This window comes from Cynocephalus volans, chromosome 8, assembly GCF_027409185.1.
Source record: "Cynocephalus volans isolate mCynVol1 chromosome 8, mCynVol1.pri, whole genome shotgun sequence".
Lineage (NCBI taxonomy): Eukaryota > Metazoa > Chordata > Mammalia > Dermoptera > Cynocephalidae > Cynocephalus > Cynocephalus volans.
Genome location: NC_084467.1, coordinates 38,165,050 through 38,190,279, shown reverse-complemented (window position 1 = coordinate 38,190,279; position 25,230 = coordinate 38,165,050). Strand labels below are relative to the sequence as shown.

General features: G+C 53.4%; 2 protein-coding genes across 13 annotated transcripts in view; both read left to right on the top strand.

Moving 5' to 3' along the window:
• Nucleotides 1-6,165, top strand: part of MKNK1 (MAPK interacting serine/threonine kinase 1) — a 40,987-nt gene extending 34,822 nt beyond the window's left edge. For 8 of the 12 annotated variants that reach the window (XM_063104440.1, XM_063104445.1, XM_063104443.1 and 5 more), the window contains 4 exons: nt 1,146-1,340; nt 2,040-2,204; nt 3,430-3,473; nt 4,316-4,876. In XM_063104440.1, coding sequence (XP_062960510.1) covers nt 1,146-1,340; nt 2,040-2,204; nt 3,430-3,473; nt 4,316-4,583 — 672 coding nt within the window. In that variant the 3' untranslated portion in view covers nt 4,584-4,876. Of the gene's footprint in view, nt 1-1,145; nt 1,341-2,039; nt 2,205-3,429; nt 3,474-4,315 lie in introns of all 12 variants that reach the window. The other 4 variants (XM_063104449.1, XM_063104441.1, XM_063104451.1 and 1 more) reach the window with 2 other exon arrangements.
• A 5,892-nt stretch (nt 6,166-12,057) lies between these two features.
• KNCN (kinocilin) lies at nt 12,058-15,035 on the top strand. Its single transcript, XM_063103776.1, has 4 exons — nt 12,058-12,208; nt 13,275-13,343; nt 13,979-14,053; nt 14,956-15,035. Exons 1-4 carry the CDS (start codon nt 12,058-12,060, stop codon nt 15,033-15,035), a joined length of 375 nt encoding a protein of 124 aa, XP_062959846.1.
• The last annotated feature ends 10,195 nt before the right edge of the window (nt 15,036-25,230 follow it).

Below are 25,230 nucleotides of genomic sequence, written 5' to 3'. Positions count from 1 at the left end.
CCCCTACTGTGGAAAGCAGATAGTCTTTCTGTGGTGGGAACTATGAGGTCCCTGGCTGTATGCATGTGGGATCACTTGGCAAAATTATCCTGTCGTTTCTCTGACTTCACATTTCACGCCCAGGTGGTGCTGCTGGGAGCTACTTATGCCTAAGACATCTCTTGTACATTGTTGATATACTATCATATTATGTTTCTTTGGAGAATTGCATGCTTCATAAGTGAATTTTCCTAATAACCTTTTTTTAAGACATGCCTTTAAATATGCCTATATCATGTCTTATTCTAAGCAACATTATTAGGAATGTTTCTGTATTGGCTTCTAACACACTGGGGTACCTTGTTCTCAGTCATTAACTCTAATTGCCAGCACTTACTATCTATCAAATTAGTTTTGGGAGGTTTGGTAGGGGGGCTTGTTTCTTGGTGAGCCTGAAATAATGAAGAAGGGAGCAAAAAGAATGTGTTTTATTCTTATTGGCAGTTTTCTATGCAAGGATGGAAGGCAGAAATCCTGGATTCTGGTCCTGGGTCTGCCACTGATGTGCTCAAACAAATCCCCATCCCATTCTAGGCCTTGCTTTTGCCATCTGAAAATAGAGGAGCGGGGGGAGTGGATTTGTTCCAAGAGCTCCTTCTATCTTTGATGGTCTCTTAATTCTAAATCCTTGCACTTCCTTGTTCTGAGCTAGCAGGGAAGCTTGGCAGGATTAAGAAATCCTTGCTGTATGGAATTGGATCTCCACAGATCTCCCTCCTGGAGCCATATTCCTGGTACATTTAAGTACCTGTACCTGAAGTGTCTGTTTATAGAGAGCTGAGGCAGTGGGAGATTCCTGGAACTTTTTGGCCAAGGGTCTCTGCCTACTGGAGAAGAACCTGAAAAGATAAAAATTCAACTTGGAACTGGTAGCATGGATCAAGGGGAATGATGGGGCTCAGTTTACAAATGTTCGGTTGGCCCAGCTTCTCTGTATGCCTTGGTGGTATCAGGTGAGCTCTCTGCTGGCTTTCCTGATGACTTCCTGCCTCATAACTCCATCCTCTTGCTCCAGTCCCACTACCTTCTGCTCTTTGCCTCCCGTCTTTGTGACTAAGCCTCTCTCTTCTCTGCCATCTCCCCCTCCCCAACCCTGGCCCCCACAGTGCGGTTCTGCAGAATACATGGCCCCCGAGGTGGTGGAGGTCTTCACAGACGAAGCTACTTTCTATGACAAGCGCTGTGACCTGTGGAGCCTGGGCGTGGTCCTCTACATCATGCTGAGTGGCTACCCACCCTTTGTAGGTCACTGCGGGGCTGACTGTGGCTGGGACCGGGGAGAGGTCTGCAGGCTGTGTCAGGTGAGTGTAGTCCCACTACACAGGCCCTGCTGGGGGACAGTGTGGTTGTGCAGTGCCAAGCAGGACTGGGCAGGGAAATAGTTCCTGATGTAAAAGGGCACCTGTAGTGTCCCTCCCTCTTCTATCAGGGCAGCCACAAGGTAAAATAGAGATAACTAGATATCAGCCCAGCTAGGAGTTCAGGGGAAGATTGTTAGAGAAGATCATATCTGAGCTGACTCTTGAGGAAGGAATCTTGGCCAGGGGAAGAGGGACGAGAAACAGAAGTAGAAGGAACAGCACAAGCGAAGACATGGAGGTACGAAACAGCCGCAGGTGCACAGGGAGAGGAGTGGAGTTAAGGCTCCTGGCAGTGGGAGATGAGGCCGGAGTGGTTGCCAGGAGCCAGTTCACGGAGGGCCTCTATAAAGGGCCAAGGGACTGGGGCCATGTTCTGTGGGTGATGTTCTCCACTCAGTACCCCTCCAGCCCAGCCCTCCGGGTAGCATAGCTTTCCTGGCCTGCCAGGGGCATTTGTGTCATTTGATGATTTAGTGGAGAGTGGGTGTTCTGGGAAGGGTCTCCAGTCTGTGGCAACGTCAAGCCATGAGCTGCAGCTGCAGCTGTGGTGGATTGGAGCCTGGGGGGTCAGATCCATGGCAGGCATATCCTGCCCATCCCCTGGCCAGTGTGTTCTCAGGAGGAATCTTCTTTACCTAGAACAAGCTGTTTGAGAGCATCCAGGAAGGCAAGTATGAGTTTCCTGACAAGGACTGGGCACACATTTCCAGTGAGGCCAAAGACCTCATCTCCAAGCTCCTGGTTCGAGATGCAAAGCAAAGACTCAGCGCCGCCCAAGTTCTGCAGCACCCATGGGTGCAGGGGGTGAGTGACTCCAGGAAGGGGTGATGTTCTTCCACTCCAGGCCAGGCAGTGTGGCCATGAGGAAGCTCTCACACCAACAAGTCCTGGCACCAACCAGGTGGCCGACCTCAGCCGGGGGCAGCCACTGAGCAGCTTTAGTCCCCGTGTGTGTGCAGTGAGTTACTCCTCCCTTCGCCCCAGGCTGACAGGCCATAGACTTGGCTCTAACCTCGGCCACAAACTAATCCCCCAGCAGAGCCCTTTAGGGAATTGGCACTCTGGCACTCGCATCCTACTATTGGCAGAGGCACCCAGCCCAGGAAGCAACCTGATGTTGTCACTTGGGGCCTGTAGTGCCATCCCCTTATGCAGAAGCATCATCAGCTGAGCACACCCAGAAGCCAGGCCTTGCTGCCCTGCATGTTGTAAGGCTGCTTGGGGGAACAGAGGGTCTCCTCATGGCCTGGGGGTCCAGGTGCAGCTGGCCTGAAAGGCAAAAGGTGGTGTTTTCCCAAGATAAGGGTCCAAATCTTCACTAGAAAACATTTTTTTAAAATCCTTGTGGGCTAGTAACCATACCTGAGCTCTGTGCCTCCAAGAAGTCTGCACACCCTCTTGTGATTTACTGTGTCTCCTTCTAGGCCCTAGCCAGCGTCAGTGACCCTACCAATGGGAGGAGGCAAGCGTTGCCAGCCTGTGTTACAGACAGGGCCCAATCCAAGAGTATCTAAGTAACTAATTCTCAGTTACCCAAGAGTGAGCACCTAGCACATGCCAGATTCTAGCAGTACAGGGATGAGTCAGACCCAGTCCCTATCTTCATGTTCTAGTGGAGAGAGATAGACAAGGGAATAAATTACAGGACAGTGTCATACATGCCTATAAAAAGTGCTAGGGGCACAAAGGGACATGGATTCATCCCTGTGTGGAACTGGTACAGGGACGTGTCAGGCAAGAGGGAATGCTTCACAGGCGAAGTGACCCTCAAGCTGCATCTTGGAGCATGATTAGGACTCTGCCAGGCAAAGGGAGAGAGGGGCTCTCCATTCAGAGGCAGCTGTGACTTCAGATTGTGTCTTTCTTGCTCTCTCCTTGGAAGGTCTGACCTTGCAGGTGAGCATAGCCAAATCCTTGTGCTGTGCCAAGAGCCTGTAGTAACTTATCCACTCTGTGCTGGCTTGGGTGGGGGCAGCTCTTGGAAGGAGGGAGCAGCACTTACCCACAACATCTGTCCTTCCCATTCTAGCAAGCTCCAGAAAGGGGACTCCCCACGCCGCAAGTCCTCCAGAGGTAAACGCTACAACCACACCCAACTTCCTTTTCTCCTTGGCTTTGACTTTCCCTCAAGTTCTCAGCCATGTTGGGGGTGGAGGCTGGGGTGGGGGGACAGGGAGCCCCTCTCTAGGCCCAGATTTCCTTCTCCAAAGGGGCTCCCTGGCCTGCCTTCTCCACTCTCCCCACCTCCCTCTCTTTTCCCTCTTCGTTAGAGCTATCTCCCTCTCTTTTCTTTCTCCTCTGGATTGCTTCTCTGCCCTCTAGCACCTTTAAGACACACACCCCCACCCCCACAATGTTTGCAGGAAAAAGTGTTGTGCATACCTACTGAATCCTAACTGGAAATCACCATTTAAACACAAAGACAGACCTTATCTGTGGGTTATTCACACTTAACTCTTGCAGTTGGTGAAAGCAGCAGGAGTTGGGGGCACTTTAAGGCAGTGGGACCAGCCGGACACACTGCTAGACAAACAATTATAATGATGGCCTCCGCTTATTAAATACTTAACCGTGAGTCAGACACAGTGCAAAGGCTTAGTGTATATCATCTCCATAATCTTCAAAGTAAACTTAAAGAAGAGATGTTCCTATCACCCCCAATTTGTAGATTAGAAAACTAAGGAATAGAGAGATCAAGTAAACTTGCTCAAGGCCACACAGTAGCCACAGGCTGTTTGACTCTAGTGCCTTTTAACAACTAGACAGCATTCCCAGAGAGCACTACCCTACTCCCAAAGGGCCAGGCTCATGGCCAGTTTTTCAGAATTACACAGAGAAGTTTTACACCTCCGTAGCCTCAATTCACTTGATCCAGAATGCTGTTGCCCAGCTTGGGTTCCTTCCTGATTCCCTAGAGCTGCCTCCAGATGCCTTGAGGTGCCAAACCTCAGATCCCTCTTAGAAGATTTATTCGGCAAACCCAAAGTGCTGGTACCTGCTAGGCCTGAGCTGGGTTCTGGGGACACAGACAAGGACAGCACAGCCCCGCTCTGGGAGGGGAGTGTAACGTGCTGTGGCCCTGCCTCTGGTAGAGCCGTGTGGAGTCATGTGTGGGGCTCAGGAGGGTGCTCTGAGCAGAAGGGGGCATTTGCCACAACTGTCAACTCCAGGGACTGTACTTGAGGCCCAAAGGCTGTTCTGGCCTCAGTCAAGCAAGATTCCAAACCCAAGCAAGAACCACTTTGGAGAGAGCAGCCCAAGCCACTGAGGAAAATCTGGTGGGAGTACAAAACCGCCTCAGTGAGCCGGGAGTGTCCAGGATTTGGCCTGGCTGACCAAGCCCTGCCTCCCTCTTTCCTGTGCCTTCCCCCTGGGCCCTGCAGGAACAGTAGCACGATGGACTTGACTCTGTTCGCAGCCGAGGCCATCGCCCTCAACCGCCAGCTGTCTCAGCACGAGGAGAACGAACTGGCAGAGGAGCCGCAGGCACTGGCTGAGGCCCTCTGCTCTGTGAAGCTTTCCCCTCCATCCAAGTCACGCCTGGCCCGCCGGCGTGCCCTGGCCCATGCAGGCCGCAGTGGAGAGGTGGGACCGTGCCAAAGACCCACAGCACTCTGAACTGCTCCAGCCGCACCTTGTAGGCCTAGGCCTGTCCAGGCATTGCCCCCTGGAAACGTGTGAGGCCAAAGTCTGCAGAGCAGGCAGAGGGGCCTGCTCCATGGCTCTATTCAGGCTTTTTCATCTACGAAGGACCTGAGATTCCCACCCAATCCCCCATTTCACCAGGGTCCTCCTGGAAAAAGCTGTTTCCAAAGGGGTTGTCTTTGAAAAGGAAAGCAATCACTTGTCACTTTGCATAATCGCCTGCGGTGGAGACATCTCTTTGCTGGGCTCCACCTGCTCACCTGCCTGCCTGCGGATCCCAGATCCAGCCTGCTGTCCCCACAACTGCTGACTGCTGAGGCTGCAGCCTTCAGGGAGCCAGCTTTGAGAAGCATCAGTTGACAGAGGCTGACAACATGTGCCTCTTCTCTCTCTGCACTGTCACCCTGCTCTGACGGTCCTTCCACCTTTCTCTGTCCTCTAGATGTCCTCTCTGCCTGTCCTCTCCCTTGGCTGAGCAAAGCCATCCCCTCAATTTGGGGAAGGGCAGGGAGCCTTCCTCATTTGGGAAGCCAGATCAGTCTTTCAGTCTGTAGCACAGAGAAGCACATAATCTTTCTTTGCCATGACCGAAATGTGTCCCTCATTTATCAACCTCTTCTTTGTGATGCTACTAAAGTCAGTATTATTTTTTTTAATGTTTGGGTTTTTTTAACCATGCCGTTCCAGCAAAGATGGGACTTTAAACTCCCACTGCAAGCCCATGGGCTTTCCAGAGCATGTAACTGAATATCTCACTCTTCTTTCTGGAATGTTCATGCACTTGGGTTTTAATCAGCTGTTCCTTATTATTCTAACTGGTTTTAAACTATTACTGTGATGAGCAACCTAGAGACGGTGTCAGCGTCTGCTACTGCTGTGTTCCCCAGGTCACTTATGGAGAGTGGTATGGATCTGGGGCAGTTAGATGGAGCTTTGTGCCTGAGGTGAAGCCAGATTGGAGGCAGCCCTGCTGCCCTGGTCTGAGCAAAGTGAAGCTGGTGGCGTCTGCTACCCAAGAGCGTGAAGGTACAGCCATTGGCAGATAAGCTGAGCTATAGAGTTACATAAAGAAAACAGATTTGCCTATATCAGACATTTATACAACACAACAATGCTATTATACATTATACTTGTTTTAATAAAACTATTTTAAATTCTACCTGTGGCCTATTGGTAGGTCTTTCTTTACCTGCAAACGTGAGAAAGAGACAGGCCTTCTGGACTGGGGCTGAGTCCAACCAGGTGGGAAAAGGTGCCGCTTGTCAGGATCCCTAAATATAAAATCACATGTAATCCACAAAACAAGGTAAAGGAGACATTGCTTTTCTTTTTTAGGTGAAGAAATGAAATTCATCAAACATTTATCAATCACTTCTTCTGTGCCAGGACCCCAAGATGAGTAAGAAACACCCTCTGCTTTTTAGGAGCTCCCCATCAAGTGGGAGAGGTGGTGTTAACAACAATCACACATGCAGACTTCAAAAAGTATCTTAATAGATGTTCCCTGTAGCAGCCCAGCCCATCCACCACAAGCAGGAACAAATTTCCCTTCTGTCTAAAGCACTTTTAAGCCTTTATCATGGGTCTTTTATGTGCCCAGGACTTGCTTGTCCTGCCAGAGTTGACAACAGAAAAAACTTGGGCCTCCTCTGCCCAGTTCTCATGTGCGTCACGCAGAGGACCTTCATGTATGTCGTCCCATGTGATCCCTAGAGCCAGGCTGGAGAAGGCTGTGATAGGAACGACCTTTATAAGTTCCCGAGGAGCTGGCAAGAGGGAGATCTGAGTGTCAGGGCAGTGGCTGGGTGCTGGTGACAGCTTCTTCCCTTCGGGGATCAGAGAGGGGAGATGGGATTAGGGGCTCTTCGCTCTGGGGGCAGGTAACGCGCCAGGCTACCAGCTGTCTTACGTTATGAATGCCTCCACATTGATGATGACATGCTTTTTGGTGACAACCTTGCTTTTGCAGTAACCTTACCACCTTCACATCCCTTCTTCACCTTCCTGGAGTAGGGTTGTCTGGAAAAACAGACCCTGCAGAATCCCAAAGTCTCCCAGCCCCTGGGAGCCCAGATCCAGGATCTGAGTTCTGTCCCTAGACTGTAACCACAGCCTGTCAGTCCTTCCCCAGGCTGGCCCAACAGGAGCATGACTTCAAGGGGCTTCCTGGATCGAGCACTCTCCACTCCTTGTCCTCCCACAGCTCTTCCCCCCATGCCGCTGAGCCTTTGCTCAAACTGCGCCCTCCTTCTCCCACTGTCCTAGTCCATGGGGTGAGATCCCTCTCACCCTCCACAGCTCTGCTTAAATGCTGCTGTGCCTATTTTGTTTTTACTGGCATTGTGCACTTACTAAGTAACAGGTACTAAGAAGTTTACAGGCATATCATTTAATTCTCACAGCAGTCTTATGGGGTAGGTACTATTAGTTTAACCCACTTAACATGAAAAATCAAGCAGAGAAAGGAAAAATAGCTTGCCTGGAGCTGTACAGCTAGGAACAGTGGAACTGGAATTCTTTCCAGAGAGGCTTGGGACCCAGAGCCGTGCTGCCCGGGTTCAAATCCCAGCTCTGCCACTAACTAGCTTTGGGCCTTGTGGAAGTTACTTAATCTCTGAGAGTCTCCATTCTTCAACTATAAATGGGGATGATAGCACCTACCTCACGGTGATGTTGTACAAGTTACAAATTAATAAATGTAAAGTGTTGAGGGCCATTCTAGGCACGCATAGTAAGTGCTCCATAAACATTAGCTATTATCATTTTAGTTCTATTTGTGGTTGTCTCCTGGAGCAGAGTTATTCAGCTCATGGTCCAGTGATGGAGATGAGCTCTTTTTTTTTTTTTTTTAGTTCAGGGAGCCCTCCATGGAGGGGCTTGTGTGGTATGGAGATGGCTCTAGGGCTTTCAAGATGAGCTGGGCCTCTGGCCCTCTGTGAGATCCTCCTGCTGACAGGCTGCTCTGCCCCTCTGGTCTGGAGTCCCTGTCCCAGAGGGGCAGCTGTGGGGTCAGGGACCCTGGGTTCTGGACCTGCCTGTGCCACCATTCACTGGGTGACCTTGGGAAGTCCTGGCTCTGTTGGGCAGAGCGGATGCACTGAAGGAGGCTCTGGAACCTCAGAGCCCTTTGCAGGCATGGGCCCTGCAATGGTGGAAGCCAGTTCTCCAGCTCTAGGGTTCATGCTTGGGCTAGGCCTGAGAAGGAGAGAGCTGGAGTGTCTCAGACCTCAGGTGTCTTTCCTCAAATCCAGTTAGCAGGCCGTGGCCTTAGCCTCAGTCCTGGTTCAGTCGGACCCTTAAGACTACTATCTGAGGGCTTCTGGGCACAGGAATCAACTCTTTGTGTCTCTGTGTGTCCACCTGCCTGAGCTCTGGGGTCTGCTCTTCCCTCCAGGCTGAGTGCCGCTCCCAGACCCAGTCCATGGACAGCAGTCCTATACTAGCTTGGTCCTATGCCAACTGCTCCAGCTGCTTCAGGTCTGGAGGGGCCGATAAGCAAGGTCCCCCTAAGGCTGGCACTCCTGTTGCCATGGTAGCAGTTGCCTTGGAAGCCACTTTCCTGACTTCAGCTTCCAAGCGGTCCAAGAAAGCCACTCGTCCGTCCCCCCCCACTCCCACCACTGCCCTGGGGGAGTGGCAAATTAATCATGTTCCTTTCCAGGGTTCTCACCCCTCAGGAAAATAAACAGAACCAGACCGAGCTGGGGCCTTTCCGCCCACTCCTCCTCCCCATCCCCATGCCACACTCGGACTTGGTACCTCTGAGAAGGAAGGAGCATAAATGGATGAGAGATTCCACACCTGTGGTCTGGCCACATCCTGGGTGCTGTGGCTCCAGGAGGACCCAGGCTTTGGCCAGGAGGGCTCTGATGCTTGTGAAGTGTGGGGTTGGTGGGCCCTTCGGCTTCCATCTCAGCGTCGCCCACAGAAAGAGGTTCCTTTAGCTCATTTACACATTACTGTAAGCACATCACCCAAAGACAAATGCATATTCTTTTTCAGAGATGATGTAGGCCATATTGAGGAAAGAATTGGCAAGCCTCCCTCTCTGCATTTGTAATCAGCAGACGAGCAACGATCACAACTGCTTCAGGAGCCTTTAATGACGCTCTCCTGTCATGAGAGAAAGACACAGGCCTTGACTGATTCTTCTGAACACAGTGTCTTCCTCTGATGCTGGGGTTGCCAATTCCTCCCACCCCAAATAAGACAACATAGGAATTTGGGGCAGAGATATGCTAGAGAACTTCCCAGCTGAGCAGGAACCTGGGCAGGAAGGTTCTATTGAGGGCTCTGGGACAATTCCTCCGCTTCCCTGTGTCTCGGTTTCCCCACCTGTTCTATAAAGAAGCTGGGATGGCTGTGTGGTTCTGTGATCATGTAACTGAGAATGGCTTAATATGTCTCTCTCCACATGTCCTCCCTTGACTCCTTCTGTGCCCTGAGGGATTTACACTGTCAAAGAAAAATGTGGTCTCCAGCTTTTGAAGGTCAGAGTGTTTTTCGGAATCTGAAACTCGGTGCACAGAAATTCCTGGCTCCAGCCTCTGCCACCCCATCCCTATCCCATCCCCCAGAATAGGGAACTGGGCTCAGGGAGGTGGAGGCTGGCCCAAGCTCCACAGCGCAAGGTGGAAAACTGTCTTGCTGGTGGTGTGAGAGAGCCACCCTCAGCCGTAGACCACAAGAGGAGCTAGCATGGGCCCTGCCTGGTCCAGAGATACATAAACCCTTAAGGGGGTGTGGGAGGGCATTGTGGAAGGTGTTCAGATTCCCAAAGCTCAACCTCAGGAACACGTTTTCATGGACAATTATATTGGTGGCTCCTAAATCTAGTCAGTGGGGGATCAATTACATGTGACAGAGACATGGGCTATCATTTGATGCCTAATTAGAGGAATAATCAGACCTCATCCTGATGGGAGGCACAGAGTATGTTGGCAGCAGGCAGTGGCTGGGGACTGCCTGGCCCAGGGGCTTCCTCTGTAGGGGAGCCAGGAACACGGCCATGTTCTGTGGTCACTCCACCTCTCTCTGGCTTCCTGGCAGTGTCTTCCTCAGCTGCAGCTCTGCTGAGGTGACCCTGGGCCCTTCTTAGGACTCCACTCCACACCCAAGGAAAGCCTGTTGTTAGAGTCGGAGGCTCCTTCGTACCCACTGCTCTCCTCTTTGCCGACCTGAGGTGCAGGTCCAAGCCCTCTCCCTGCTCCCTATCCTTATGTCTGGAAGCCTAATCAAGGTCCCTTCTAGCCACGGCATTCTGTAGAGCTCACTCCTTGAACCTGTCCTCGAGGGGTTCACAGTCCACAGAGGAGAGAGCGAGCAAGGATGGATAGTGTGAAGCTGTGGGAGTGGTGGCAGGCAGGCCGCTGGCTCAGGCATGGTCAGGAAGGGCTTCATGGAGTTGGGGTTGGCTAAGCAGAGTCCAGAGGAGTGAAGAGGTGTTCTCCAGACAGGCAGCTGCTCAGAGTAGGGAGGGCAGGAGAGAGGAGAGGAGAGGAGGGGAGGGGAGCGGCGAGGATCCGCCACCAGTGGAGACAGGAGACCTTGGGCCTGGCTATGTGAGAGTGCAGGCCTTGGGGGCATTAGCGGGGTATCCAAAGAGAGGCCAGGGGCTGGGGTGGTGAGAGGACTCTGTGCAGGTGCAGGCCTAGGCCCAGGGCCATATTCTGGGGCTGGGAAGGCCCTGATCCAGAAAGGGCCAGAGAATGCAATTCATGGTGAAGGCCAGAACTAGAGGCTGGGACAGGGGTCAGGGCTTGGCTGGGTTGGGTTACCGCTGTCCAGCCTTGGGTTGGATCCTGCAAACAGGTCACACAGGCTGGAAAGAGGAGCTCAGTCCAGGAGGGCAAAAAGTGCCAACCATGTCCCAGCCTCCTGCTCCCAGCCCCTGCAGGACCCTACCCCTCACATGTTCTCCTACTCCATACCCACCACCACCACCACTGCTCTTCCCTGTCAGCTCCCAGCCAGGGGCCCCCAGGATGGCTGGAAGGGCTCACCCTCTCATTTCACTGGCAGCTAAAAGGGGGGTGGGTGCCAGCTTACCTGAGGAGAAGGGGATCCTCTGAGATGAAGCCTCACACTAGGACCCCTCAGCCCTGCCTGGGAGCCCAGAGGTTGACAGAATGGTGGGAGGCACGGGGAAGATGAGGCCAAAGGCAGAGAGTGGACTTGGAGGGATACCTCTCCCTCTCCCTCTCCCCTTTCTGTTCCAGTCACAGTTCCTGTCTCGAGCCTTGTGCCGGTCTCCTTCCATGTCTCTATCTCTGAGACTCCAAACAGAGGCCCAGGTGCACCTCTAGGCCAAAGGGCAGAGGACAGCAGTGTGGGCCCTGAGCACGTGACCAGGGGATCTCCTCGCATCCCTGGCTTCTGAACCCCACGTGAAGCCACTAGCTCATTCCTCATGCACCCTTCCCTCCTCCCCCCTACCTTCGAACCAACAGTGGAACCTGGGCTGACTGCCCATTGGCTTCCAGGACCCAGGCAGCAGCTCACATTGCAACCTCATGAATAACTCAGCACCTCCCTGCTGCCTACATCTCTGAGGAACCCGTGTCCCCTGGACCAATCTCCTCCCCACCCTCCGCCCCACCTCTCATTGCTCAGTGACAATTGAACAGGCTCCAGGAAGCTAGAGCAGGATGTCCTGGCCAGGGGAGCTTGGAGACTGGCAGGGGAGGACCCCACGGAGCAAGCCCAGCTCTCCATAATTCTGGCAGCCAAAGCAGAAGTGTGGCCAGGCAGGAGCTCCAAGAGTGGGGAGGAAGAATAACCTGGGGTAACCTGGTGGAGATCCCAGGTCAAGGTGGGGCTGGGGTCCCTTAGGAGAGCTGTGGGAGAGGGTTACAGATAAATCCAAGGGGTCCCAGCCCAGGATCTTACTGCCCACAAACTCCTACCCTGAGGGTAGAGCTCCAACAAGGGGACTTCCAAGAGGACAGAGACCTCCAGGACTTTTCTGGGGACAGGCCCCACCAGACGGAGGCAGTGCCCTGGGTAGGCCTGCATGGACATCCCCGTCAGCAGCAGAGACTTCCGCTGCCTGCAGCTGGCCTGTGTGGCCCTCAGCCTGGTGGCCGGGAGCATCATCATCGGCGTCTCCGTGTCCAAGGCTGCAGCTGCCATGGGTGGTATCTTTATTGGCGCTGCGGGTCTGGGTGAGCAGGAGCTGGGCTGGGTTAGAGCAGGGGAGATTCTGGAGGGGGAGCTGGGGCATGGTCAGGTGCATGAGGAATGGAGGGAAGGGCTGGCCCGCAGCAGCTGGTTAGGAAGAAGGGAAGCCAGAGGTATGCGCAAGGCAGCCATCGGGGGTGCAGGAAGGAAGACAAGGCTTGGGGTGAGGGTCCTACTGGCAGTGAGGAGACCGCAGTGGGGAGCTGGCTGTCACACTCCTTTCTAGCTTCCCCTCTCTGGTTCCCAAGCCCCAAGCCCCGGGCTCTTGGGTTTGTGGTGGGATTCATCAGACCTCTGGGGCGTGTTGATTGGGGAAAGGTAAAAGAGGACAGCTCAGACAAATTCCTTTTCTTTCCCTGTTTGTCTCAGCAGCAGCTCTGTCCATCTGTCTGTCGGGCCAGGCCCACTGATATCCCTACAGTGATGCTGAGTGCCACCCCTCACCCCACCCCATCACCCTGGGCCAAAAGCAGAGCCAGAAGCCCCAGGCAGTGGGGCTCTGGGCATCTGCACCTGTGAATTCTGGCACAAACACTGGGTCTGGGGGACAGAAGCAGAAGTGGGCAGGGCACGACTCACTCTGCTGTTACCCACTCCCTTGTCTGGGTGGGAGGAGCATGCTGAGGAGCCCCCAGTCCATCCCCAGGGGGCTAGGAGAGGGTGGGGCAGAGAAGAGTTGAGGGTGGCAGTGTCAGCTGGGCCCATTTCCAGCCAACTGAGAAGGAAAGAAGCCAGCCTGCTCTTCAGCTGGGCAGGGTGGAGCCAGGAGCCTGGGGCCCTCACGGCCTTAGCCCCTTCCCCAGTTAGGCACTGCTTCCCTCCACCTCCAACCCAGCTGGGTGTGGGGGAGCCACCCTCAGCTCACAACGGCAGGCTCCCATTTGCACACCCACAATCCCAATCCTGCACACGTATGCTCCTCTAATGCACGCACATATCCTCACAACCACCCCCAGGCTCACAGCCCACCCCCAGCCTCATGCGCCTTATGTACCTCACACACCCAGACCCCCTCATTATCACAGAACCCCTCTGTTTCTCTCTGCTCAGGGATCCTCATCTTGGCCTACCCCTTCCTGAAGGCTCGGTTCAACTTGGACCACATCCTGCCTACGATAAGTGAGTCCTCAGCCTGTCCCTGCCCCAGCAGACCCCTCTGCCAAGGACTTGGTGTGTGAGTCTGTGACCCAGCACATAGCTGAGCTGAGCCCATGTGTGAGACTGCTCCTGGCTGTGTGTGTTGGCGCTGCTGTGTGTGTGTTGTGTGGTGTTGCCATGACTACAGTGTAACAGAATCCAGCCTGCTGCCTGTGCAAAGGTGCCTGGACCAGCTCGGAGCACCTAGGGAGTCCATCTCCCCCAAAGCCTCCCAGATCGCCAGATAATCTCCTCTTCATCCTTATGCCCCATAAATACCCTCCATCTCCCCTAAGACCCCAAGACCTCTGTATAGCTCCCCACCTCATCTCATATAGACTCCCATCTCCGTCTATCCTGTAGGGCTTTACATATCCCCAGTTTTCCCCAGGACCCCCACCTCCTCAAAAAATCTGCTATCTTCTCCTTCAAGGGCCTATTTCTTCTGCCTCTCCCCAAATCAGATCAGATCATGTGGGAGACCTAAAGGAATGCAGTGGAGCAAAGACAGCAGCAGGGATGGAGATTAGACAGCAGGCAGGACCTCCCTTCCCAAGCTGTGCTTGATTTGGGTATAGCTCAGTAACCAGGGTTCATGGTGTGGTCTCATCCTGCAGGGAACCTGAGAATCCACCCCCGTCCAGGGCCAGATCATGGGGAGGGAAGATCCAGCACCAATGGCAATAAGGAAGGTAAGTTCCAGAAGTTCCAGGGTCCATCTTTCATCTTCCCTCTCTGGCTGAGCAGCTCTGTGGGGCCCAGAGAGAAGCCTTGAGATGCATGTGGAAGGGCTTCTCCGACACAGGGAGCCAGCGTGCTTGGGTAGTTCAGCGTGTTCAGCCAGCCCCTTCTCACTCCAGGCCAGGCTGATCCCCTCTTGTTTGTCCTCAGGGCTTCTCTGTTATGCCCAGCGTGGACCCTGGGATGGGGGAACCTCACTGCCCCTTCCCCTCCCATAGGTCCCATGCCCCAGTTTATTTTCCCACTCTCCTCTCCCATTGTGGAATCCAACTCTCAGAGCTGATTCCTGAAACTGGGCATCTCCTTGGTTCCCATCCCCACACACAATGGAAAATTTCGGGGCAGGAGTTTCTCAAAGATGACCCCAGTCCACAGTCTCTGCCACCAGTGGTAGGACACCCGACACTCAGCAAAAGGTCCCATTCCAGACACTGTTCCAAGCCCTTTACATATATTAACTCATTAAAACCTCGCAACAGCCAGATGAGGGAGGTACTATAATTCGCTTCATTTTGTACATGGGACAACTAAGGCACAGGGAGATGAAGTGACATGCTCACAATCTCACAGCTAGGAAGTGGTAGAGCCAGATCCCAAACCAGGCAGGCAGCTCCACAGTCCTGCCTCCACCCCACACTGTGCTGCCATCTTCCTGAGGAGCCGTTCTGACCATGGTGCCTCTTAAAACTGGGCTGGAACTGCCCCAGGACTGCCCTCTCTCCCCCTTCTACCCCAGCTCTACCCTGGGGTCACCGGGCACTTTGATCTCAGGTCCCTTTGGGCTCCTCTGACCCTGGCATCTCTATGGAGATCTGTCTACTCAGGCAGAGCCTGTCCCTGGTCTCTCCCCCAGGAGCCCGCAGCAGCCTGTCCACCGTGAGCAGGACCCTGGAGAAGTTGAAGCCAGGGAGCCGGGGAGCTGAGGATGGCTGAGGAGGGCTGAGGAGGGCTGAGGAGGGCTGAGGAGGGCTGAGGGACTGCCCCTGCCTGCCCTCCCTGCCTGCTGCTACCCCTATCTCTGAGCCCTCCTGGGTTAGAAGATCCAAACCAGAGATGAACCAGTCCCTGAAGACAACAGAGTTGCATTCGCCCTGACCCAAGCTCTTCAGAATGGATTCCACAGGTGTGGGGCAGGGCCTGAAGCAGGGTGTCCCCTGAGGCCCCCACAGGGCTCCCTTGTTTCAGGCTCATAGCCTGGCTTTTCTTTCTGGACTGCAGCTCAGCTTCATTCCCTTTTTGATCTACTGACTGATTTCTTTGGAATTTGTGGCCCAGGGCCCTGACTACCACTAGGCCCCAGTCCCTAACTTCATCCTGGAGACAGATGTGGACCACAGACCCACAGGAACCAGCTGAGCCGCTCAGCCTCATGGCCTGGCCCTGGGTCTCTAGACTTCACTAGCCAAATAGAGGGGCTGGACCACATTCCTTTTAGAATATCATAAACTTCTGGGCAATTCCTCAGGGACAGGCCCTGAGCAGCAGAGAGTCAGATGGGGGAACTTGAGGGGCTCCTGGTTCCTGGAAGAGAGACTCACAGAGGGACAGACACAAATAAAGTGATCACTGGTATGACAGGAGCCCAGGTAAGGTGCCAACCTGGCCCAAGCCCTGCCCTGATACTCAGTGTTCAACACCACCACTCGAGGCTTTACGTGGTCTGGCTCCAGACAAGACCTCCAGCCTTCCCGCTTCTTCCCCAACCTCTCACTGCTCTCTGAACGAGGCAAATGCACTCCTGCCTCCAAGCTTTGGCTCGTGTTCTTGAAGCCTCTCCTTGCTGCCCTCTGCCTATCGGAACTCCCCATCTTTAAAGGCCCAGTTCAGAAAGCCCCTGGCCACGTGATCTTCTCATCCTCTTCTGCCACCCTCTCTCTCGACAGCCTCCAGGGGACCTTGAAGTCTTCTGTCTCATAGAACAATTATTAAACCTTCTTAAACCTGCTGAATGTTGCCCCTTTTCCAGTCCCTAGCACTGGACAGGGCACACAGTAGGTGCTCAATAAACGTTAGTGGCTTAAATTTAATGGAAAAACAATTCCCTAGGCTTTTCCTGAAGAGCCACTTCAAGTCTCCATCTACCCACAGGGTTTGGGTGAGGAGGCCCAGGTGTGTGCAGCCATGCAGAAAACATTGCGCCTCCCTCCAAACCTGCACCCTCCAGGTGCAGCAGAGTTGTTTGGCCTCTACAGAGACACCTGCTCCATGTGGCCTCTGTCCTGGTTTGGTGAGCGGAAGACACGTAGGAATAGTCTCATTCTTCCAGGATTAGTGCAGATGACACTTCCTCCTGGAAGCCTCCCCTGACTTCACTATGTTCCCACAGCCCCATGGTTTCCCCCATCACAGCCAAATCACTCTGAGTGGTCCTTGTCTGGTTCCCCTCCTGCGAGTAAGAGCAGAGGCCCAGGCACACAGAAGGCACCCAGTGGATGCTGGAAAACCACACCAAAAGCAGAGAGCCCCACTTCATTGTACAGATGGGAGACATGAAACCCCACAAGAAAAAAGACTCATCAAGTTCCCCAGTGAAAGGTCATGGAGCCAGGCCTTGCGTCCAGATCTCCTACCTCTCCCCACCCTGGGCTCTATCCTCCACTTCCTCTGCACAGGCCGCAGGGGTCAACTCTCTGACCACAGTGTGACAGACCTCCGTAAAAGGCTGAATTTCACAAATGCTGGCCAGTTGTGGCGGCTGGTTCCTCCAGCTGTGGGAAGGCAACTTCCTCCCTCCTTGAATTTCCCTCCTCTCCACCTTCCTCCTGCCTGTTCCCTGCCCCTTCTCCTTTCCTTCCTCCTTTTCCTCAATATCATCAACAATAACTCAGGCCTGGTGGACCGTCTTTGATCAGTGAGGAAACCCTTCCTCCTATCATCTTCAGTCCTCACCTCAGTGACCCAGAGAGATGCCCAAGGGTAGAGGGGGTGGGAGTGGAGAACATGAAGCCCAAGCTGCGGAGGGGGAGCTTCCCCCCTACTCCTGCCCCCAGCAGCCCATCCCAGCATGATCTCCCCTAGGCAGGGTTATAGTATCCCCATTGCCTGGCAGGGCCAGGCACAGAGAGGTGCTAGAGATCAAGGTGGAATAAATACATGAAGGAATGAACACATAACAAGGCAAGAGCTCTATCCACTGAGTGTGTGTCCAAAGGACCCTTGAAAGTGGGTGGGAGTTCTCAAGGCCTGGGCCTCTGGTTCAGGAGTGGTCCTTGTGGAGACACGTGCCTTCTTCTCCTCCAGGCTTTGAGGAAAGGTGAGGTTGGGCCAAGCTGGCAGGGGTGGTATGGTAGGTAGTGTGAGGGGGAAGTGCCCTCTCACCTCTGAGCAGCAACAGAACTTTCCAATATTTCACACAGGAGGGGGTCTGGACAAGGACAGGTCATTGGACCCAGCTTTCCAATAGCCCTGTTGCAACACCTGGACTGTAGCTGTGCCCACCCCAGGCTGGTTGCTGAGAACACAGCAGTGAGCCAAAGGCAGAGGGGACTTGGTCCAGGCAGCTCGCTTGATGTCACATCCCTGCTGGGCCAACCTGGAGGAGGACTGCCCAGTCTGGGGCTGGAGTCTGGAGATAAGACTCACATGCTGGTTCTGTCCCCCAGGGGCTGGGGTAAGAGGTTGTGGGGCCTTGAACCTCGGTTTCCTCACCGTAAATGGAAGATGATTGTCACACGTCCCTAACAGGGCCACTATCAGGATGAAGACTGCCTGGCATATAGTCACACCACGTAGGGTGCGTGAATGGATGAGTGAATAAATGAAGGGGGCAGGTGGAGCAGATGCTCTTCCAGCTGAACTCCCCCAGGGTCTGAAAAGTCAGTACCTCAGTCTTCTCTCCAACACAGTCCAGCCTGGAGCACTGGACTCAGCACTCCTCCAGACCCCTCACCCCAACATGCTCTTGCAAATCCCACCAAGAGATGGAGTCACCCCTATATGGGCTCATGGTAGGATTGGTGGAGGTTGATTGGGGATGGGTGCCAAAAACAAGCCCCATCCCTGGAAAAATCTCCTTGCCCCCCACAGCTGCAGCCCCCCTGCAGGGCAGATGGAGAATCATTTGAGGCTGAAGGCAGAGCCAATGCGACCCGCACCCCTCCCCCTAGAGTGAGTTGCAATGTATCCATGCTGGGCTCTCGGAAAGTGGCAACGAGACCGAGACCGAGACCGAGTGGGCGGGCTAGGAGTTATTTGCAAGGGTGTCTGAAAACCACGAAGCCTAGAGGAGGAGCGAAGGGGAGACGGACGGCGCGGAGCAGGTGAGAACACCGCTCCCTCCTGCCCCGCTTCCCGGGGTCGAAGGGGAGCTGAGGGTCGGCCGCCGACGCCCCCAGAGGGGAGCGGGGGAAGGGGAGCGGGGTGGGGGCGGCTGGGGGCCCGCGCAGGCCTGGCCCCTCCCCGGCGGGCGCCGTGGGGGCTGCTCCGAGGGAGCCGAGCCGGAGCGGGTCTGCGCGTCTCTGCCCTGCGCGCTGGGGCCCGGAGCCCAGGGTCCCGCGCCCCCACACACCACCTGCCGATCCGGATCTCCAAGCAGCTCCGCCCCAGACCCCCGCTCCAAGGCTGCGGGCGGGCGAGGGGGCTGACCCCGTGCGCTCCCCTGGCGGCAGCCAGAGTCCTTCCCTCCCGCTGGCCGGAAGGGTCAGCCGGGTTGGGACAGGCAGGAGAGTGTCCACCGACCCGCTCAGACAAGAGGAGGCTACAGGAGTTGGGGGAGGCTGGAGGGAGGCGGACGGGTGAGAAGGGGACACGTTAAGGTGTGGAGAAGATACTCCATCCAGCCCCGAATTCCAGGGGGAAAGGAGTAGTGCCCAGACCAGGGGTCAGGGACATGTAGCTTTGAGACCGAGTTCTAAAAAAAAAAAAAAAAACCAAAAAAAACCAGAGAGACTGAGTTCTCAAAAAAAAAAAGACAAGACAAGGACGCAGGAGAAGGGGAGACACCCAGCGGGGCTAACTGCCTTGGGCCCCTCTAAGCTACTCTGTCCCTCCTGCTCTTAACTCAGTAGGAAGCTGCCATAGAATTCATCTCCACCCTCCACCTCTTCCCCAAGGCCCAAAGTGAAGAGGGAATCTGAGAGAAGTGGGCACAGTGCAACTTCAAATCCAAGGGAGCGGTGAAGCCAGAAAGGCGGAAGACAGACATCAGGGGACCCTCTGAACAACGCCTCCCTTTGCAACAAGAGTCACTGGGCACCTGGGGAGAGGCAGGCACCACCCCCACTCCCCCACTGGGGACAGATACAGTGACAAACAAGGTAGACCTGCTTCTGGTCCTCAAGGAGGATAGTAGGGGTATGCAGACCTGGATACAGGGAGTCACGGTGCCGGTGCCGTGAGGAAGTCAGGACTTTGGAAGCCCAATTGGGAAGGCTGAAAGAAGGAAGGAAGGAAGCAGCCCACATCCCAGCTGCACTCTGAAGGTAGAGCTGGGGTTAGGAGGTGAAGAGAAAGTGGACTCATGGCTCAGGCACAGGCACACTTACCACACTTGCTGAGTTTAGCTGCTAGAGCAAAATCGAGACGGGCAGCGGAGTGAGGACCCCAGGAGGAGAGATGACGGGGCGGAGCAGGGCAGTCGTGAGACCAGAGACGAGGGATGGATTCCAGAGATGCTGGGAGGGGAGAATCTGCAGGACTTGCAAAGGAAATGCATGGAGGGCAGCCTGAGGGGGGAGGAGGAGCTGAGGACCAAGCCCAGGTGTTCTGGCTGGGAGATACAGGTGTTCCTGTATCCCAGAGGAAGAAATGTTTCCAGAAGGGAGGTTCAACAGGGGGCCAAAGCTGTGCAGAGGTCATGTTACCTAAGGGCTGAACAGTGTTCATTGAATTCAGCAAAGAAGAGCCAGCTGATGGCCTTGGTGAGAGCAGAGTCAAGAGCGCGATGGGGCAGAAACCAGACTGGAGTGGACTGATTCTTGAGAAGGAAGAAGGTGAAGTGTACATAGCACTTTCAAGAAGTGGAGAGTGTTAGCTGGAGGCAGATGTGGGGTTAAAGGAGGGTTTTGTTTTAAGATTGGAGCAGCTTGGGTACCTTCAGGAGGAGGTACATCCGGTAAGGGAGCGGGTGCGCTCAGGCGAGGAAGAGGGAGGTTTCCTTGGCTTAGTGATGCCAGAGATCCACAGAGGGCCTGTGCTGCCCAGCTGGGTTTGCTCTTCACCTGCTAGGCCTAGCAGTTCGGGAATAGGCTTGAGGATGCAGGAAGCTGGACTGATGCAAGGTTGGGTCTTTGCTGGCAGCTTTGGCAGAAGTAAAAAGGGACAAGTAAAGTTGCAAGAAAGTAACGAACATAAGTCACTGTGTGTTCTTGGGAGAATGTGGAAACAAGCGGAGGCGAGAGGATGATGGAGAAAACGTAGAGTTGTGGGGATTGCATGAGATCAAGGAACAGTTACAACAAGAGAGGAGTCCTGCTAAAGGGCGCAGGTTTAGGAGAGACAGCATAGGGTTGAATCCCTGCTCTGCGATGTGTTACCACCATGTCTGTGACCTTGGACAAGTGATCTAACCTCTCTGAGCCTCTGTTTCCCCATCCATAAAATAGGGTCGGCAATAGTGTCTACTTAAGCGTTGCCATGGGGCTTACGTGAGTTAATATACATAAAGGGGTTAGAACAGTGCTTGGTGCTGTGCAAGTGTTTGTATGGTGGTAGCAATGGTGTTATAGGCAAGAGTGGGATGTTGGGTTTCTCAGAGGTGGGATGGTCCAGGGTGATGACAGGGGTGCTAAGGTCATGGGGTGGTGAGTGGGCAGGGCAGCTAAGTGGAATGGAGGAATTGGGCACTGGAGATGAGGAGTCAAGGAACTGAGAGGGCAGAGGGGTGGGAGGTTGTGTGAAAGATGCTGAAGTCCCTCAGGGGAGGAGGGACTTAGGCTGGAGGGGAAAGCGGAGCTAGTCCCAAAGCCTTGGCGGGAGGCAGACAGAAAGGGCAGTTCCACCCCCGCGGATCTGAAATTCCCTCCCTCTACCTCTCCTGCTGGCTCCAGGCAGCTGAGTTGCTTGGGGTGGAGGCAGAGATCCCAGTCCGGCACAGATATGGCCCCTGCTTGTGGCCTGAGGAGTCTGGTAGACAAGTCTGAGGGCACCAGGAAGGACCAGAAGGGAGCAGAAGACTGCAGGGCAGCTGCAGTCACCTTTGCCTGGATGGGTTCAAGAGTTGGCCTAATGAACCCAGAGCTGTGATTGCTGCAGAGAAGGCTGCAGGGTCCTTTGTCACTGGGGCCTTTCAGCTGTGCAGGAAGCCAGAACCTACAGGGCCCACAGAAACCATCTAGACCAAACTCTCACTGTACTGATGGTGAAGCTGAGCCCCAGTGACAGGAACAGTCAGTGCTTGCCTGTTGCAGTCATGGCAACCCATTATAAATGCGAGAGCACCATTAGGCCACTGGAACTGAACACCGACCCCCACCACCTCTCCCAGGGGCTCTTGCTCTCAAGCACCTCTCCTACACCCCCACATTCCCAGGCAAGGAGATGTCTCCAGAGGTGCCTCTGCTGGACAGCAGCTCATCTCCACCACGAGGCTGGCCACTCAGAGTGTGTCTGTCAATCTGTCTACATGTTGGCCTGGGTCTGCAACTCTGTGTGTAATGCATTGGTGTTTGCATTTCTGGGTATGTCTGGTTATTGCATGTCCATGTGTGATATGAGTGTGTGTGTGTATGTGCTCAGAAAGGAGGAGAATGGAGCCCAGGAATCAGACACAGGAGCTGGAAAGCTGCCACGCCTTCAGGCTTCACCCTCAAACCTGTTCCCAGCTTTGGGAGTCTGTGCGCGCATGTGTGTGCGCGTGCGCGCACGTGCCTGAGATAGGGAAGGGCTGTGGATTGGCTGGGGTGGGGTGATGGCAGCTCTTTGGACTCTGGGGAGACAGAATTCAGTTAGCCAAAGCTGAGAGTTTCCAGGGTAGTGACTAAGTCCCAGCTGGCAATGAGTAATTGTTATGTGGGAGGTTCCCTGAGGATGGGGTATAGCGGCAAGGGGAGAGAGTTGGAGACAGAGAGAGCACGGGGCTGGCCCAGACTTTCAGGGACTGAAGAGGAACAGAAGGGCTAAGACTAAGGGAAGAGAGGAGTTCACAGTGAGGGGGAAAGAACTCAGACCAAGCAGATGAGGGACTAAGTCTCACATGGAGGGCAGGGGCCGGGGCCAGTGGCTGCTGCCTGGACTGAAGCCTCAGCCCCGTCGCCCAGAGGCTCTTAATTGCTTGGAGCAAGAACCTGGGGCTAAAAGGACTGGCAGCTGCCCTTTCTCAAGCAACTGCTCTTACGGAACACAGACATCCCAGAAACATGGACTGGGCGAGTGGGGAAGGCTGACCTGAAGGGGTTTCTGATGGAGACCCCCTCCCCAGGAGCTTTTGCCTCTCCTATTGGGAACCACCACCCCACCCCACCCTTTTTTTTAATTGGCGGCTGGCTGGCACAGGGATCCGAATTTTTGTTAGTGCATATAGTGTTAGACTCTATGATTTTTAAGAAGCAAACATTTCTATACCTTCCAGTAAGCAGCAATCCTAGTGTGGCAGAAACATGGGCTTTTTAATGTGATGGAACTGGATTCAAATCTCAGCTTTCCCTATTACAGCTGAGTAAACCAGGGAACGTCCCTTCACCTCTCTGAGTGTTCGTTTCCTCACTATGAACTGAGGACAGGACTGCAACAGCTCACAGGGTTGTAGTGAAGATTGAATGTGTTACTGTAGGGAAAGTGCTTAGCAGAGTCACTGATCAATATGAGTGTCCTTCCCCTATAACAGAACTCCTGCAGCAGGTGACTTCTCAGGGAAATAACTTAATCTCAGCCCAAAGCAAAGAATTTGGTACAATTGTACTATAGACAAATGTACCATTTTTATGAGACCTTTTGATATATTGACAGTAATTTCTGAACAGGTTCCCATTTTCATCTTCACAAACCTCAGGTAGTTGAAGGTAGGGTAACGGGTTGGTAAGGGACCTCAGTTTGGGGACAGTAACCTGGTTTTACCCCTCCCTTTACATTCGGACAACTAAGGACCAGACAGGGGTCCCACCTCTCCCTAGTTGCCCAACCAGACCAAAACCAAAAGCATGGTCATCTGAGGCACAGCCCCTAGTGTCACCTCTTGCCCCAAACTGCTTCTGGCCTAGACACCCAAATGGAGACCACAAGGCCTCCCCAGCCAGACGTAGGGAAGCAGAAAGAGTGAACTGCTTGGCCAAGGTCATGGGCAGCTGAATGGCAGTGTTCAGTGTTCAGAGTCCTGGCTGGGTGGAAAAAGGCCTAGTTTTGTTCTGGCTTGGCAACAGACCCCTCCACTCCAAGCCTCAGTTTCCCCCATCTATAGATGGAGGGGTTGAACTAGATGATCTCTGTGGCCTCAGCAGGTTGGAGTACTCACTAAAGCAAAGGTCTTCCAATCCTAGCAACTCAAGATTCAGAGCAACAGCTTTCCCTCCTACTCAGGCTGGGGGTTGAGGGCTGCGCTTGGAACGAAGCAGAAATGGCTTGGAGGATTTGGGATAACAACAGAAGCAAGGCAGAGGGGCCCGTTTCTGTAACCAAGTTCTCCAGCTTAGAAGTGAGGCATGTCACACTTTACTGGCCAGAACTCATCACACGGCCCCACCTAATCACAAATCAGCCAGGAAGTGCAATCTTAACGTGCTCAGAAAAGGGAAAAACCAAAAAGATTTAGTGAACAGCACCAAGGACACCCCAAAACAGAGCTAGTCCAAACAGCCACAACAAAACAGGACCAACATTTGCAACAGCAGCAACTGGAGGGCCACGTCCACCAGATGGAATGGTGGTGCAAACTGAATTGCAACAGCTGAGCAACCTCAGCACCTCACCCCTGCATGTCCCCAGATCCCAGTTAACCAGGGTGGAGGCAACTGCAGGAATCAGCCCAGCACCAACCTGCCTTTAGCATTTTGTGTACCTGGGAGGTGTTTTTTTCTTTTGGAGTCAGCTCTGCCTCCCAGGAACAGATAAGAATCATTCATTGGCAATTAGCACTTGGAACCTAAGCCCTGGCAGGAATGTGCTCTCTGTTGAACCGAGTGTGCTAACCCAAGGCAGGAGCCAAGTGAGTTTACCTTCCTTGAGACAGAGAACACACCCTGTCCTCCTCTGCTGTTGACATTTGAGCAGTGTAAGTGCTAATTACAGGAGCTTATCTATAGGGCCTCGAGGAGAGCCTGTGCCCTGTGCTTCACTCATTCAACAAACATTTAGCAAACCTAGCACTGTGCTAGGTTGAGAGCTCAGGCCTTCGGCTCAGGACACTGGGTTTGAAACCCTGGCACCACCACTGCCATTGGTATCTTGGCTGAGTTTACTTAATCTTTCTGCGCCTCAATTTCCTCATCTATAAAATGGAGATATAATAGTAATAATTAATCTCATGTTGTTAAAGTTAAATTAGACATTATTGTAAATATCAGCATAGCACAACTGTTAGTTATCAATCTGAAAGTACTAATTTCAGATTCTCATGTAGACTTTTGTTTCTGGCTAAGGTAGATTAGCTTGAATCAGACCAATTCACCCACTGAAGATAACTGTAAAAATCTGGATTAAGCATTTAAGAAATCTGTTTAAAGGCATAGGAGAGCTACCAAAGCAGTAAGGACTTGAAGGGGCCAATGTCTTATAGAAAAAAGAAGTAATATTTGGTTTCACTTTTAAGGCATTTTCCAGTTTGTAGGAGGCAGTGGCCATGGATTGGGGGGTCAGAATTGGAACTTAGGGCTTAAAAAGAGAGGCCATGTCAAACACTTCCAGATTTTAGTTGGGAGTCCCAAAGGGCAACGCTCTAGGAATAATGGTTAATCAGATGTAGACCAGACTCAGAAAGACTGAAACAAAGCTTCCAATGAGCACAATCCCAGATTGGGTTAAGGGGCCCTCTTCCTTCTTTAGCTGCCTGTCAGAAGCAAAACTAGATCCTCTCTGGAAGAAGATAACATCATCCAGAGTCTCGTGCTATCTCTACTAATTTTTATGCACGAAGTTGGGCATTCAATAAAAAATTACCTGGCATTCTAGGAGATAAGACCAAATTACCAAAAACCAAGAGCAATCAAACAGACAATAGAAACAAACCCACAGGAGATCCAGGTGTTGGAGTTTTCATACA

What these genes read in the sequence shown, in the direction of transcription:
- KNCN (XM_063103776.1), top strand. Translation starts at nt 12,058, where the DNA reads ATGGACATCCCCGTCAGCAGCAGAGACTTCCGCTGCCTGCAGCTGGCC. An exon ending in TATTGGCGCTGCGGGTCTGG is followed by an intron (nt 12,209 to 13,274) that starts GTGAGCAGGAGC and finishes CTCTCTGCTCAG; the next exon opens with GGATCCTCATCTTGGCCTAC. An exon ending in CACCAATGGCAATAAGGAAG is followed by an intron (nt 14,054 to 14,955) that starts GTAAGTTCCAGA and finishes TCTCTCCCCCAG; the next exon opens with GAGCCCGCAGCAGCCTGTCC.